This window comes from Alligator mississippiensis, chromosome 5 (genome assembly GCF_030867095.1).
Source record: "Alligator mississippiensis isolate rAllMis1 chromosome 5, rAllMis1, whole genome shotgun sequence".
Taxonomy (NCBI): domain Eukaryota; kingdom Metazoa; phylum Chordata; order Crocodylia; family Alligatoridae; genus Alligator; species Alligator mississippiensis.
This window is the reverse complement of record NC_081828.1, coordinates 37,707,665-37,723,699: the sequence shown is the minus strand read 5'-3', so window position 1 is coordinate 37,723,699 and position 16,035 is coordinate 37,707,665. Positions and strand designations below refer to the sequence as shown.

The window sequence follows — 16,035 nt, the reverse complement described above, 5'->3', positions numbered from 1 at the left end:
ATACCTTATTACAATTTTAACTATTACCAAATTAAACATGGCCTCAAAAATGCATCATAGAGAATCAGTGTTGTGCTCATATGTGCTGAGATTATCTCAGATAAGTAAAATACCTAATGTTCTCACATAACCAATACAAATTTTTCTACTCTTCAGATAACTGAACTAGATTTACCAATAAGCGTACTGGGAGAAAAACCACAAAAACAGTAACATGGGAAACATTTACGTACAGTCTTGCCAGGCTGACTGCCTCCGGAAGCTTGTCTGTTCTGTAACAGAACAATTGGATACTGGTTATTTCAAAGAACAACAACTTTTTAACAAAAGGCTGATGAGGTGATGCATGATTCTGCTTCAGGGTAGTTTCCTGGATTATTTCAATTTTTTATCCAGTACCCCCATCTGATGTAACAAGCCTGGGAGCAGGAAACACAACACAATCCAGGGCTATCCCCTTGGAGGAAAGTAGACTATGGCATTTCACTCCTTCCTTGTTGTCTTTCTGGCTCATGATACTTACATTCTTGGCTGCAAAGCAGGCTGCTTGATCACTGTGTGGAGAGGAGAAAGATTGTCTCCCCTAAGCCTATTGCATTGCTTGGTGATTAGGGCATGACTGGAAAGCCAGGCTGTAAACATCTAGGGAAATTAGCAGTCCAAAATGGAGGTGCCAAATGAATTTAGGTCTTCAATGCAGAGACAACTTCTTTACAGGTTCCTGTCCAATATTTTCAAAATATTTACCTGAAGAAAAGTAGCTCCACAATACGTTTCCCATACTAACAGAAACTGACCACATCCAAGGAATAGGGGAAATAAACAGGTATTACTATGAGGCAAGCTTACTTCCTATCCACTATATTGCCTGTCCACTGAGGAAAAAGATCCCTATTACAAAAGAAAATTGTAAATCATTAACTTCAGGTTTATTTGAGGAAGTCACATTATGTTGTTTGTATTTTCCAGCTTCCTGGAATGCAAGATAACACAAGTACAGAAGGATAGGCTGTAACATTTGAACTCTTCAGAAAAAGATACCATACTGAATTAAAAGATCTTTGATCTCTCAGAAGTAACAACTGAAAATAATAAATCCAACAGATTCCTTTTTCTCCAATTTGCTGAGACCATTCTCAGGCATTCATCCAAAGGAAAGAAACTCCCTTGTAACATAACCAGTCATTGACATATCCATTCACAGAGACATTCCTTCCAATTTACTGAGTGACATACTGAAAGAAAACTATACATTCTCATGTAAAATGTCTTAACCAATGTGTCACATTAGCTGCTGAAGGAATCTCTGTAAAAAAAATAATTAGAAACCGGGTATTGAGTATAAATGGTCTAACTTTACTATGAGCTTAATGGGGAAAAAGGCATATATTTTATATATGAGAAATTGCTTGCTGAAATTAAAGATTAGACATACTCAATATGTTATTTTCTCCTTTTACTCTGCATGAATAGTATCAATTTTATGAATGAATCCCAATATATGAACATGTAGATTTTCCTACATTCTGATTGTTCAAGCGCTCATGTTGGTAAGCACTTCAATTCTCATTTTATTATGAACACTTAGGTAACTTAGTTTGGACATATTTCATAAGCACAGAAGGCAAGAAAGATTAGCTAGAATGGTCTGCTCTCAATAGTTTTTAATAATTTTAAAATAGTTAAAATAGTTTTCAATTAACCAATAAAATTAAAATAGTTTTAAATTAATCAATAGATTTTTCACAGTTGAGTATGCTGCAGAGTTGGTGGTGTATATTCTCATATATGAATGACTTTTCCTGGCTAAGCCAGCCATTTGGTGAAATCAGATCTGTTTTTGAAGGGAAGATATTGCTCTTTTAAAATATTTTATTAAAAAAGGAGTAACTCCACTGGCATGCTGCATGATGATTGGATATTACAGCATAGTTGCGGTTCAATGAATGTACATCCCCATCTCTCTGGTGAGCTGATATATGAAATGCCCTCTGTCATCTCAAGCAATATAAATAAAGCCACAGAATAATCACTCTGAATATGCTATCATTTATGCATAGGTGTATCTAATCCAATACACTGGGAATTTTCTAATTACACAGACAGTGGGGGAGGGAGAAGAATAGAAATCCTGTCAGTTAACAAAAAAATACTTACTAAACTCCCAGCTGGGCAAACACATCCGCCCTATAAAGAAACCAGAAACCAGTTAGTTCCTTAGGAACACAGAAATATGGTTGGCTAGTGAACTGAGTGCACTGTCCTGAAACAGTAGCAACCATGTGTTATATAGTCCCTAACATGAACAGATGAAGCTCATTTTGCCACCACTATTCCTATTAATTAGAAAGCTGTTCCAGTATTTCACCATTTGGCTGATAGTAATTTACAGCTCAAATTTATTCTAAAAGGCCATAAAATAAAGCTCAGTGTAAAGAAATTCTGAGTGTTTGAATAAATGAGTTTAAGTGTGCTCTTTTTTGCCTGGAATTAGATCATGTTCTTTAATGGTAAAAATACCATGAAAAAATAAAGCTTATTATAAGTGGAAGCATAAGAAAAAATATTAGTAAAATGGAAAATATTGAAGGTCATCACCTTTAATCCCTGTTTTCAGTGATTCAGAATCCAATACATATCCTTTAGAAGTTAGTTTATATAAGATTTCTCAGAAAAACTAAATATAGGACTACTCAATACACAAAAACTCATATAAGGCAATTTCTGAAATGGCTACACTGGTAGGTCTGAACCACACACAAGAAGAAAACAAGTCCCCGGATGTAAAAGAAAGAAGCATAATTTCTATTCAGTAATGCCCACCTTTTTCAAGGAAAACACTAATATTTTTGCCAAATTTAAAGTAGTAATAAAAGAAAAGAAAAATAGAGCAACTGAACATGAGGAGAGAAAAAAGCTTACCTGTCCCCTAGATCTGGTACTTTCTGAGGAAGATGGACTCTGTAAAGAAATCACATATTACCATTTAATAGGTATTCTTTAATTCCATGACATTTTAGAAAGCCACACTTTTTTATCAGTTATTATTGTTCCCACTATTTGGAAAGATCAAATAGTTTGGATGCAAACTTTTTTTTCATAACCATTTTATAAGAAAAGGTTAAAGATGGTTAACCTAGCTGTTTAGATATTAATTTATTCCGCTCTAGGGAAAAATGACTTACTTGTCCACCAGGACGACTGGCTCCCAAAGAAGAACCCTGTAAAAAAGATGGGAACCACATCATAAAAACCAAATCATAAACTGGCAGATGTCTGTTCAACTGGGATATTGGCATTATTCTTTAATGGTGAGGATATTATGAAATAAATAAATCTCTTAATAGTGTGAAATCACATATTTCCATTTCAAAGGCCCTGCTTCATTCCTGGACTATTTGCTGAAGTGATGCCTCTATTTTTTTTCCTTTTTAAAAAAATTCTAGCATAAAGGTAAGATCTTTGTGGGTAAAAACCTGTTCTACAGAAAATTTAAATGAGGATTTATGTGAAAGTAAAACTATCCTGGAAACTTAGATAATCATTTATTTCCAAGGTGCTGTGAAGGGCAGGTTCAGTTTCAAGAGGAATACTGGGGCAAAGCTCTAAATACTAATTCTATGAGAAATGAATGCGTTATTTGTCCATCATAGTGACTGCCTCCAGAGAAAGAGGAGCCCTGTAAAAGATGAGAAACTTGTTACTTGGCATCAATGCCTATTGGAAGGAAAGAGACCTTTCTTATTATCTTTTGTGGGATGAAAGAACAGCCTATGGTGAACATTCTTTCTCTTGTCTCTCCCTAGTCCCATATCTGCTTCTTAAATTAACAGGTAAAACAGATTACTTTGAATGTATTCCCTCCATGCAGCACTGAGCTGTCATTTTTAGTGAGAGAAATGCCTTGGGAGAAACATGTCAAGGCTGTGAAATAAAAGACATTCCTTGCTCACCAGACAGACTGCCACCTGAGGAGGAAGTATCCAGTTTATTCTAGAACACCACTCTAGGACGTGGTTTAATGTGAAAGTTCTTGAAAAAAGGGAAAGCTAGAAACTTTGTATTTTATTTGCGCACTCAAAGAGACAGTCCTGTTTGGAAGGAAATGACTCACTGAGTCAGTATTAGGGGAAGTTATTGCTTACTTGTTGTCCACCAGAAGAACTGCCTCCTGAATTAGAGGAATCCTGAAAAAGATAAGAAAATAATTATTTTTGTCTGTTGGGCTTCTTTAGACCAAATTCTATGTCTAGAAAATAACAGGAAAGTGGAACTGTACTACACATAGGTTATAATATCTGGCTACCAATAATCAAGCTCATACCATTTACTGCAGCAGTGAAGACATGGCAACATAACCGTAAGAGTCTAGGTCTATACTTTGGTTGTCAGCCTTAATGGAAGCCTGTATTGCCTCCTCTTCACTCCTATCCTCACCTGTGCTACAATCTCACCTTCAGTCTACTGAGCGGGCATATCCCAAAAACACAGCTTTCTTGCTTTTGTGCCACAGGAAGGTGAGCCTCTTGCTCATCCCCCTTACAGTAGAATCCTTTGTAAAGGCTTATCAGGAGTTGTTTAACCAGAACAGGTCTATTGGGTTGCTTGGGTATTCTTTTTACCCACCAGAGCAAGGTCATATGCAGGTGAAAAATGTTCATTGGGGTAAAAGAATAAGTACTGAAAAGGAACAGTTCTTACCTCTCTACTGCTTTGACTGCTTCCTGAGGAATATGAGTTCTGGAAAAAAAATGGAGAGAGTAAATTTGTCTTTCATGGGCCTTTTAGAAAGCAAGGCCTGGTTGATGGAAGGGTCCCTCTCTTCAGTGACTTTTGCTTTTCTGCTGGGCATTACAAGCACAAGCTGAACTTTCTATTTTGTCTCTGTTGTTCTCTACTCTGTGCAGAGGTTCAAAGTAAAATCTCCAGACAGAAATTATACCACATACTTTCATGTTTATTTACCCATCTATTGCAGTCCAATTTTGGAGGAAGGAATCCTTGGATCAAAAGCATGGGAAATTAGTTTGCACCTGTCTACTAGAAAGATTGCCTCCAGAGGGAGAGGGATGCCACACCAGGTAAGAAACTGGTTCCTTTGTCTTAAAGGGATTCCTGAAATTAAAAGATATGGCTAGACTGCAGAATATGGTGGGACTCTTGTATGGGTAGGCTTATCTGTGCAAGCTCTAACCTAGCTAGAATAAGGCACAGAAATAAACAATACCAGCTTGCAGAAAGGAAGCATAGCTATGTTTCGCCAGCCCATAATGATACAGTCATTCTTTTACCACGTAAAGGCTTATCATGAGTAGTTTAACCAGAACCCACAGGGAAAGGTCATTTCCAGGTGAAAGCATAGGAACAAAAGCATACATCCTGAGAAGGAATGGTTCTTACCCCTTGACTGCCTTGGCTGCCTCCCGAGGAAGATGCACTCTGGGGGAAAAAAATGGAAAGAATAAATTTCTATTTCATGGGCCTTCTAGAAATCAAGGCTTAGTTGATAGAAGGGCCCTGACCCCTTCTGTATTACAGATTTTCTTTGTCTGCTTAGCGTTATAAACCAAAGGATGAAAATTCTATTTTGCCTTCTCTGTGAAGAGGTTAAATGTGAAGCTTCCTGACAGAAGTAAGGGCAGATAATGGCATCTTCCTTTTCCTGTGCACTCCTATGACTATCTAGAACCCACTGGGCATGTCTACACAGTTAGAACTGCACAGTCATTTAGTTTGCTAAAGTACTTGCTGTGTAAATACTACGCAGTCTTGGCAGTGCACAGGTCATTTTTGACCCTACTGAGCAGGACTGTCTGAGGGTGGGACACCTCGTTTTTGTGTCATTGAGGACCAAACTATGATAATTTCTCCCCAAGTAGACTATAGCCTTGTGTGTCTGGAAATGTTTCACAGTAGTTCTGTTCAAGCAAAACATGTGCATTAGGAAACACAGATATTCCTCATTGAACATCATTGATCTGTGTTCTTTTCAGGTAAAATAGGTCCCTCATTGAGACAAAAATTATAAATATTAAGAATAAGAAGTTCCTATCGCTTCACCATACTGACTGCCTTCAGATGAATAAACAATGTGGAAAAAAATTTGGAAACCCACTTATTTCCATGTTAGGAGGGACTCAGTAAGTAGTATGCAGCCTTAATTTACCTATTTTTGGTTTTCTTTTAAAAAAGATCAGTAAAAATAGACAACTCTACTTCTCCCTTCCTCCCACAGCTCTTCCGTGTTAGAGGATATTAGAGGAGCATTTGTTTGGAAAAAACGGTAAATTTGGCATAGAGATGGTCACAGTGTAGAATCTTTATATCCGTGGAAATATGCAAAAATGCATTGAGAATACAGAAAATCCTTGCAAGATGTAGTGACCAGGTAACTTAGTTCAAGTGTTTCTTTCTTTTTAAATAGATGAAGACTTTTGCAATAAAAACTGGTTGATTTATTTGATAGTAGTGATGTGGTAGCAATGATGGTTCAAGAAATATGAGAGATGAAAGAATTTGTTGGGGTCCTATCTTTATGTGGACCATGTGCAAGTGGGGAGGGACCTGAGGAAGGGAACACTGCAACTGAAACCTCATCTAAATTCTCTCACAACTATGCAGTTGGTTCAGTGAAAGATACCATCCACAAGCAACCCTTCGAAAGGCTTTGATGAACAGATTAACCTGAATTTGTATACCAGATGGCTTTGGTCACACACCAGAGCAGGGTCATTTCCAGGTAAAATATGTTCATAGGGATACAAAAATAAATACTGAGAAGGAAAACTTCTTACCGCCCCACTGCTTTGGCTGCCTCCTGATGAGGATGAACCCTGGGAAAAACATGGAAAGAATTATTTCTGTTTCATGGGCCTTCTAAAATTAAGGCCTGTTTGCTGGAAGGGCCCCTATCTTTTACTACTTTTGCTTTTCTGCTTGGTGTTACAGAACCTCTGACTTGTATATGCCTTTGAGTGAGATTTTACTTTCTGCAGCTTTTATCTGTAAACCTGAACTCAAGACCATCTGCAGCAAAACCCAGAAAAAGGAGAAGGAAATAACAATAAATCCAAATAAATCAACTTTTTCCTCCATTCAGAGAAGAATCTATAATTCACCCTTCCCTCCCACTCATCATTGTAATATTTTAAGAGTCAAATGCCATGATTTTGGCTTACTACTTGCTTAGCCTCCATTTACCAAGGCTGGCACAGAGTCCATAAAATCACAGGATATCATATTATAACCACAACTGGTTACAATTAGAAACGTAAGTCCAAAGTGGGGACATTTACAAGGGACATTACTGTCTAGGTCATATTTTCCAAGAGCTCAAACTGGTCAGCACTTATTACCTTGTTTTACAATCTACTCTTCAGTCATTTTGTTCAGGTTTATTTTATGAGCAGAAACGACAAGGGGTCCGAGTTGAATTTGTCTGCTCCCAGGCAGATTTTCATGCTTGGGCAAGCTGCAGAGCGGAGGGGGACCTGCATGTTTTCTTGTGTGTGTGACTTTTTTCTTGGCAAACTGAGGAATTTGGTGAAATCTAGTCTATTCTTGCAGGGAGCAATGCAGCTTTTCTCATTTATGTTATATGAAAGTGGGTACAGAATGTTCACTGGTGTGCTGCATGGTAAACTGATCATAACTGCAGTTGTGGATCAGCCCCCATCTTTAATGAACTGATATCATAATGTGAAATACTTTCTCTTCTCTCAAGTAATATATGTACAGCCACAGGAATAATTAGGCTGAACAAGCCATCACATAAAAAATATATAGATCTAATTCAATTAACTGGAAATTATCTTACTACACAGATATTGTTAAAAAGGAGAAACAAATACACCAAACCCGCCCTCCCCCCCCCACTTACTGAACCACTGCTGGGGCAATTACATTCATTCTGTAAAGAAAACAGAAAACAGTTATTGTGTTAAGTACTGAGGAGGTCTAGTTGTATGTTCCTCTGTTATCCAACAGAGCCCAGGCTCCTGATATTGTGGGCAACCATGTCATCATAACTAAACTACAAACTAATGAAGCTCCATTGAAATAGTAGTTAAATTTCTAGATCCCATTGCTTTTGTTAGGAGTCTGTTCCAGAATTTTATTAAACTGATTGCTAGAATCCCTCTTCTAATTTCTTGTGCAAATATATTATAAAAGGCCTTATAGCAAAACATGGGGTAAAGAGTGCTGAGAATTTACTAATTGATGCTTCCTCTGCAAGAGGTAATTTTGCCTGAGAGTTACGCAGTCTTCTTTAATGGAGAAGATACTATGAAAGGTATAAAGCTCTAGATAATATGAAATAACATATTTTTATCCAAGAGGTCCTTTTCTATTTCTGACCCAGTTGATGAAATGGCACCCTTTATGTATTTATTATTTCTTGCAAGACCATTAAACACCCTCATTTTAAGCCCTGTTCTATAGAAAGGTTCAATTAGGTTTACATGAGAACAAAACTATGCTGGAAACACAGATATTCCTTTTCTTCCAGGACTCAGAATAGTGTCAGGTTTACCTGCGAGCAGCATATTGGGATAAAACTGAAAATACTAATGCAGTGGGAAAAGAGTGCTTACCTGTCCACCAGACTGACCACTTCCTGAGGAAGGGAGACCCTGTAAAAGACAAGAAACCAGTTATTTCTGTGTCAAAGGGCTTCTTGACATCAAATCTGCTGATGGAAAGTTACTTTCTTGGTGTCTTCTGTGAAATTAAAGTGCAGTGAAAAAGGAACATGCTCTTACCTCCCTTTCTTCCAGCACTATTCCCTATTATTTAAACTGAGCAACTCAAAGTAGCCTGTTGTGCACATGGGAGGTCTGCCATTTTCTGGTATTGGGACAGAAACATAAATAAATAGTGTGGAATAACTGCTTCCTGTGGAAGAGGAAGCCCATAAGAGATGAGAGACCAGCTACTTATGTGTCCAAGGGCTTCTTGAAGCCAATGAGTATTTCTAGAAAGGAAAATGAATGTGGGAAATTAACACCTCTGCTGCGAGTAGTCTAGTCAGCACAGTTAATTGTGGCAATAAAGATGGAGGCCGTGTGCTGCAAACCCAACCAGAAGACTTCTTCTGGGGATGTGGGTATATGGTGTGGTTGCCACACTTTGCTGATGCCTCTGATGCTGCATCTTCACTGATGTCTTTACCTGTGCTACCATCACTTAAGTAAGTATAATTATGTGCAGCTCTTGCATAATCACACTTTTAGTTTGTTGTGTGATTATAACCAAAATGGACTGTTGGCAGAAAAGAGGTCTTTCTTGCTTTTGTGGAAAGAAACAACAGAGAAATGTAGTGTTTATTCCCCTCCCTTCTCCACAAGCATCCTTTAACACACGTAATTCAATCAGAACCAACACATGGAGCATCTGATGTGAAGTTTCTTGAAAGAAACCAAGACTTTGGGATTTTTCTTTGCTAATATATTCCAGTGAAGAGCCCAGTTTTAGAGCCCAACTGGGCCACAATGATGGAAAATTACTGCTTACCTGTACGCTAGAAAAACTGTCTCCAGAGGAAGAAGAATCCTGTAAAAGACAAGAAACCTGTTACTTCTTGGTGAAAGGGCTTCTTGGCATTAATGCCTGTTGAAGGAAAAACATTTCTTTTACTATTTTCTGTGGGATTAAAGAACAGCAGATGGTGAACATTCCTTCCCTTGTCTCTCCCCAGTCCATAGCCCATATCTGCTGCTTACATTTGTTGGGGTCCTATCTTTACGTGGCCCACCTGCATAGTTGGGAACAGCCAGAGGAAGGGTACATTGTGACTGAAACCTTGTCTAAAGTCTCTCCTAACTATGCAGTTAGTCTAGTGAAATATATCATCCACAAGCAACCCTTGGAAAGGCTTTGATGAACATATGTACCAGAATTTGTATATCAGCTGGCTTAGAGATACCTGGTAACAAACCAGAGCAGGGGTCATTTCCACATAAAAGAAGTTCATAGGGATAACAGCATAAATACTGAAAAGGAAGACTTCTTACCGCTCCACTGCCTTGGCTGCCTTCTGAGGAAGATGAATTCTGGGAAAAACATGGAAAGAATTCATTTCTGCTTCATGGGCCTTCTAAAAATTAAGGCCTGTTTGCTGGAAGGGCCCCTATCTTTTACTACTTTTGCTTTTCTGCTTGGTGTTACAGAACCTCTGATTTGTATATGCCTTTGGGTGTGATTTTACTTTTTGCAGCTCTTATATGCAAACTTGAACTCAAGTCCATCTGGGGCACAACTCAGAAAAAGGAGATGGAAATTACTTACTTCTCTAGAGATATGGCTTCTGACTAGATCAGATGATTCGCTCTGTAAAGAAATAACAATAAATCCAAATAAATTAACTTTTTCCTCCACTCAGAGAAGAATCTATAATTCACCCTTCCCTCCCACTCATCATTGTAATACTTTCAGAGTCAAATGCTGTGATTTTGGCCTACTACTTGTGTAGTTTCCATTTACTAAGTAAATGAACGTAAAGTAAATAGAGGTTTTACCAAGGGAAACCAGATTACTTTGAATTTATTCTCTCCATACAACACTGAGCTGTCATTTTTAGTGAAAGGAATGCCCTGTGAAAAACATGTAAAGGCTGTGAATTAAAATATGTTCCTGGCTCACCAGAATGACAACAACCTGAGGAGGACGTATCCAGTTTATTCTAGAACACTACCCTAGGAAGTGATTTAATGTGAAGGCTGAAAAATGGGAAGTTAGATACTTTGTCCTTTACTTGTACACTCAGAGATACTGTACTGTTTTGGAGGAAGAGACTTACTGGGTGCATCTACATGTGCCATTAAGGTGATGTGATAAATTCTGGTGCAGTGAAATGAATCAGTGAAGACACAGTAACATGACCTTGGCATGTGCTAGCAACCAGACCACAATTCCTCTGAGAGGCTAGGTATTTTGGTTATCAGCTTTAACAGAATTCCTTACTGCTGCATCTTCACTGCTATTCTTACCAGTGTCATCTCCAATAAAGATAGTACAACTGTGCCTACCTGTACTATGATCATACCTTCAGTCTACTAAGCAGGAATATCCCCAAAAGACTCCTTTCTTGCTTTTGTGGGAAAAAAATTCTTGAGGAAAGTGAACACAAACCCTTGCTCATCCTCATTACAGAAGCATCCTTTGTAAAGGCTTATCTGGATTAGTTTAACCAGAATAGGTCGATCAGGCTACTTTTACCCACCAGAGTAAGGTCATTTTAAGAGGAAAGATGTTCATAGGGATGGACATTAGGATAAATACAGAGAAGGAGGAGTTCTTACTGCTCCACTGTCTTGGCTGCCTCCTGTGGAAGATGAATCCTGGGGAAAAAATGGAAAGAATTACTTGCTATTTCATAGGCTTTCTAGAAATCAAGTCCTAGTTGATGAAACGGCCCTTTCCTGTTATGGATTTTCCTTTCTGCTTAGTATTACAAACTACAAGGGCAGAACTTTTTATGCTGTTTACTCTGTGAAGTGGTTAAATATGAAGGTCCCCAATAGAAATAAAGACAGATAACTGCATCTTCCTTTTTGTGTGCATTGCACTGACTGTCTAGAACCCACTGGTTCTAATCAAGGAAAAAATGAGTTCTTACCTGTCCACCAGATTGACTGCCTTCAGAAGACGAACCCTGGATAAGAGAAGAATGCAGGTGGTTTTATGTCAGTGGCATTCTTGGAATCAAATAATATATCTGGACTGCAACATAAGGTGGTTCTGTAGCATGGGTTGCTCTATTGGTATTAGCTATGGTATGAGCATCACCATGAATGATGTACTACTAGATACACTTTAGTGCTAGTTCATGGTGAAATCCATGCAGCTGTTACCCATGCTAGCTCGTGGAAAGCAAGTACTGCTTAGGTTAGGCCTTAGCTGTAAAGTCTGCTTTGTAGACAGATGCAAAGGGACTGTCTGAAGGTGCGACGCCTTTCTTTCTTTTGTGTAATTAAAGACTAGAGTAAGGTCCTCTCTCCCTAAATAGGCCATATCCCCATGTTTAAAAAAAGCTTCATATTAGTATCTTTGTGAATGTGTATTCTAGGTCAGTTGTCCAAGGGCTCAGACTAGTCAGTACTTATCACCTTGTTTCACAATCTACTCTTCAGGCACTTTGTTCACATATATTTTATAAGCAGAAATGGCAAGGGGACTGAGGTGAATTTTCATGGTTGGACAAGCTGCAGAGCTGGCACTGCACGCTCCCTTGTGTGAGTGACTTTCTTGGCAAAACCCACCATTTGATGAAATCAGGTCTATTATTGAAGGATAATATACTGCTTTTCTTATTTATGGTTTGAAAATAGGAATCCAGCCACTGTTATGCTGCATGGTAAACTAATCATAACTATAGTTGTAGTTCAGTATAGATACAAACCTCCTTCTCTGATAATCTGAAATATCTTCTGTCATCTCAAAAATATAAAGTTAGCTAGAGGATCATTTGGGCTTAAAAAAGGTATGGTATAAAAATACATGCATCTAACCTAATTAATTGGATTTTGGTTTCAATAATAAGAAGAAAAGGGGACATGTCTATATACCAAGTACAAAAACACTTACTGAACTCTGCTTAGAGCAATCACATTCTTCCTGTAAAGAAAACAGAAAACAATTACTGTGTTGAGACCAGAGAAACCTTTTAGAGAAGGGGCTAACCCCTTAGTGTGTGTGTGGGAGGCGGCAGCTGAGTGGAGCCGGGCCGGGTCAAGCCCCGCCCAGGCCCCTACTTGGCCCAGCCCCCCAGGGAGCCACGCGACCGGAGCCGCGCGAACAGGCTGCACAAACAGGCGCGCTTCTCTGCCGGCGCGTGAGTTAGCGCGGAGTTCGCGCAGGAGGGCGCCAGACCCTGCCTTGCACCCCCCAGGGTAGAGAGTCCCAGCTGTAGCCAGCCTACCAGAGGCATGACACGGATGGGCATGCGCTGCACCCCGAGGGTCCCCTCGGGCTCCGCGGCCCCCCCCCGGCACCTCAGAGACGGCCACCCAGACGGAGCCCCTGGTTCCGGGCTCCACGCAGACAGAGCCCCTGGCTCTCGGCTGCGGGGGCTGCCTGTCCCTTTTCAGGCTCTGGGGCCTGGGAGCATGGCGACCTCCCCTTGTGGGGTCTGCTCCCTTTTGGGGTCTCTGGCACGCCAGCTGGAGGAGCTCCAGGCCACAGTCCAGAGACTGCGTGCCATCAGGGACTGCGAGCAGGAGATAGACTCCTACTGCCAGGCCCTTCTCCCCCGGGAGGCAGAGGGTAGATCACAGTCTCCCTCCAGGCCAGAGGAGGACTCTGGGACCTCCTGCTGTGTCCAGCCAGGGGCATGGACCAAGGTGGTCAAGGGCCCTAAGGCCCGCCGCACCAAGGCCCCACCCCCGCCACAACTGAGCAACAGGTACGCACCTCTTGCTGCCCCAGCAGAGCCTGCTGAGTTGCCGGCCCCCACAGGCAACATGGGCCCAACTGCAACTCCCGCCCCTGCTCTCCCCAAGACAAAATGTAGGGTGTTTGTTGTGGGAGACTCCCTCCTGAGGGGGACGGAGGGGCCAATCTGCCACCCTGACCCCTTAGCCCGGCAAGTCTGCTGCTTCCCAGGGGCCCGCATCCGGGACATTGCGGAGAGGATCCCCAAGCTCCTCAAACCCACAGACCGCTATCCCATGCTCCTTATTCATGTGGGCACCAATGACACGGCTCGGAGCACTCCCAGCCAGGTCATGAGGCGCTACAGGGATTTGGGAGCGGGGCTTAAGGGTCTGGGGGCACAGGTGGTGTTCTCGTCGATCCTCCCAGTCTCAGGCTATGGGCTGAGAAGGGACAGGAGGATCTATGTGGTCAACCAAAGACTGCGGTGCTGGTGTCATCGGGAAGGCTTTGGCTTTCATGACCACAGCCCACTCTTTGGCGAGAGAGGCAGCGAGCTGCTGGGAAGAGATGGTCTCCACCTCTCTCCCCTAGGGAGGAGGCTCTTCTCAGCCAGACTGGCTGACCTGCTCCACCGGGCTTTAAACTAAGCCCGCTGGGGGACAGGGGCACGACCGCCACTGCTGGCCCGCTGAGCAAATCTTGCAAAGCCAGCGGATCATGGCACTCAAGGGAGCCCGCCCCAGCCCCAGCCCTGGTAAAATCTGTGGGCAAGCAAGGAGCCCCCCAGGGGGCGCTTGCCTGCCTGTACACAAATGCCAGGAGCTTGGGGAATAAGCAGGAGGAGCTCATCCTCCTGCTCAGTGCAAACAATTACGATGTCATAGGGATCACGGAGACCTGGTGGGACTCCACCCATGACTGGACCACGGGTATAGATGGCTATACCCTGTACAGGAGGGATCGTGTAGAGAAAAGGGGCGGGGGTGTAGCTCTCTATGTTAAGGAAAGCTACGCGTCCCTGCAAGCCGATATTGGCGACCAGGGTGGACGGCTGGAGACCCTCTGGGTTAAAATCCATGGGGAACACGGCACAGGGGACACAATGGTGGGAGTCTATTACAGACCTCCCACCCAAAGTCCTGAGCTAGACCAGGAGTTTGCCCGGGAACTGGCTGAGGCAGCTTGCTCCAGGACCATGGTTGTCATGGGTGACTTCAATTACCCAGACATCTCGTGGGAGGATCGCTCAGCAAAATCTGAGCAGTCGCAGAGCTTCCTCTCGTGCGTGGATGACCTCTACCTGACTCGAGAAGTCTATGGGCCAACGAGAGGCAAAGCGCTGCTCGACCTGGTGCTGGCTACTGGGGAGGACCTAGTCGGTGACCTAGTGATCGATGGGAAGCTGGGTGACAGCGACCACGAGCTGATCACCTTCACCATCCGCCGAAAAGCTGGCAAGTCGGTCAGCAACACGCAAGTCCTTGACTTCAGGAAAGCCGACTTTGACAAGCTCAGGAGGCTTGTCAGTGAGGCCCTAAGGGACTGTGACCGCAGGGAGAGGGGAGTTCAAGAAGAGTGGTTGCTCCTCAAGGGAGCGATCCTCAATGAACAAACTAAGTCTATTCCATCTCGGAGGAAAGGCAGCAAGAGGGCACAGCAGTCCCCCTGGCTCTCCAGGGACCTAGCAGACCTCCTGAGGCTAAAAAGAAAGGCCTACAAAGGATGGAGGATGGGAGTCACCTCCAAGGAGGATTATTCTGCACTGGTCCGGTCCTGTAGGGAGCAGACCAGGAAAGCCAAGGCTGCAACTGAACTCCAGCTAGCTTTGAGCATCAAGGACAATAAAAAGTCCTTTTTCAGATATGTGGGGAGCCGGAGGAAAAGCAGGGGCAACGTTGGACCCCTGCTGAACCAGATGGGGCAACTGACAACTGACGCCCAGGAAAAAGCCAACCTATTAAATAGGTACTTTGCCTCGGTCTTTCATCAGCCCCATGGGACACCCGTGCCTGCTACAGGGCCGGGAAGTCCGGGTGAGGGTGATCCCCTGCCCTCCATTAATGCTGACTTTGTGAAGGAACATCTTGAGAAGCTGGATACCTTCAAGTCAGCCGGCCCTGACAATCTTCACCCCAGGGTACTCAAGGAGTTGGCGAGCATCATAGCCCAGCCTCTAGCGCGGATCTTTGAAAACTCTTGGCGCTCTGGTGTAGTGCCCGAAGACTAGAAGAAGGCCAACGTGGTGCCTATGTTCAAGAAAGGGAGGAAAGTGGATCCGGCTAACTATAGGCCCATCAGCCTGACTTCTATCCCGGGGAAGATCTTAGAAAAGTTTATTAAGGAGGCCATCCTTAATGGACTGGCCGACGCCAACATCTTAAGGGATAGCCAGCACGGGTTTGTTGCGGGTAGGTCTTGCTTGACCAATCTCATTTCCTTCTACGACCAGGTGACCTATCACCTGGACAAGGGAGATGAGATTGATGTCATATATCTTGACTTCAAAAAAGCCTTCGATCTGGTGTCCCATGATCGTCTCTTGGAGAAACTGGCCAATTGTCGCCTTGGGTCCCCCACGATCCACTGGCTGGAAAATTGGCTCCGGGGTCGGACCCAGAGGGTAGTAATTGATGGAAGTCATTCATCGTGGTGTCCTGTGAC

The 16,035-nt window shown here is 42.5% G+C and overlaps 1 protein-coding gene across 2 annotated transcripts in view; it reads right to left on the bottom strand.

Moving 5' to 3' along the window:
* The window catches only part of LOC102567843 (hornerin-like), a 116,890-nt gene that overhangs the window by 3,713 nt on the left and 97,142 nt on the right, over positions 1-16,035 (bottom strand). For both annotated transcript variants that reach the window (XM_019479113.2, XM_014599720.3), the window contains 16 exons: positions 12,586-12,615; positions 11,618-11,653; positions 11,301-11,339; positions 10,288-10,329; positions 10,014-10,052; positions 9,514-9,552; positions 8,595-8,633; positions 7,880-7,909; positions 6,795-6,833; positions 5,401-5,439; positions 4,702-4,740; positions 4,146-4,187; positions 3,186-3,221; positions 2,923-2,961; positions 2,158-2,187; positions 234-272 (listed from right to left, as the gene is read on the bottom strand). In XM_019479113.2, the coding sequence (XP_019334658.1) occupies positions 234-272; positions 2,158-2,187; positions 2,923-2,961; positions 3,186-3,221; positions 4,146-4,187; positions 4,702-4,740; positions 5,401-5,439; positions 6,795-6,833; positions 7,880-7,909; positions 8,595-8,633; positions 9,514-9,552; positions 10,014-10,052; positions 10,288-10,329; positions 11,301-11,339; positions 11,618-11,653; positions 12,586-12,615 (597 nt within the window). The remainder of the gene's footprint in view (positions 1-233; positions 273-2,157; positions 2,188-2,922; positions 2,962-3,185; positions 3,222-4,145; positions 4,188-4,701; positions 4,741-5,400; positions 5,440-6,794; positions 6,834-7,879; positions 7,910-8,594; positions 8,634-9,513; positions 9,553-10,013; positions 10,053-10,287; positions 10,330-11,300; positions 11,340-11,617; positions 11,654-12,585; positions 12,616-16,035) is intronic.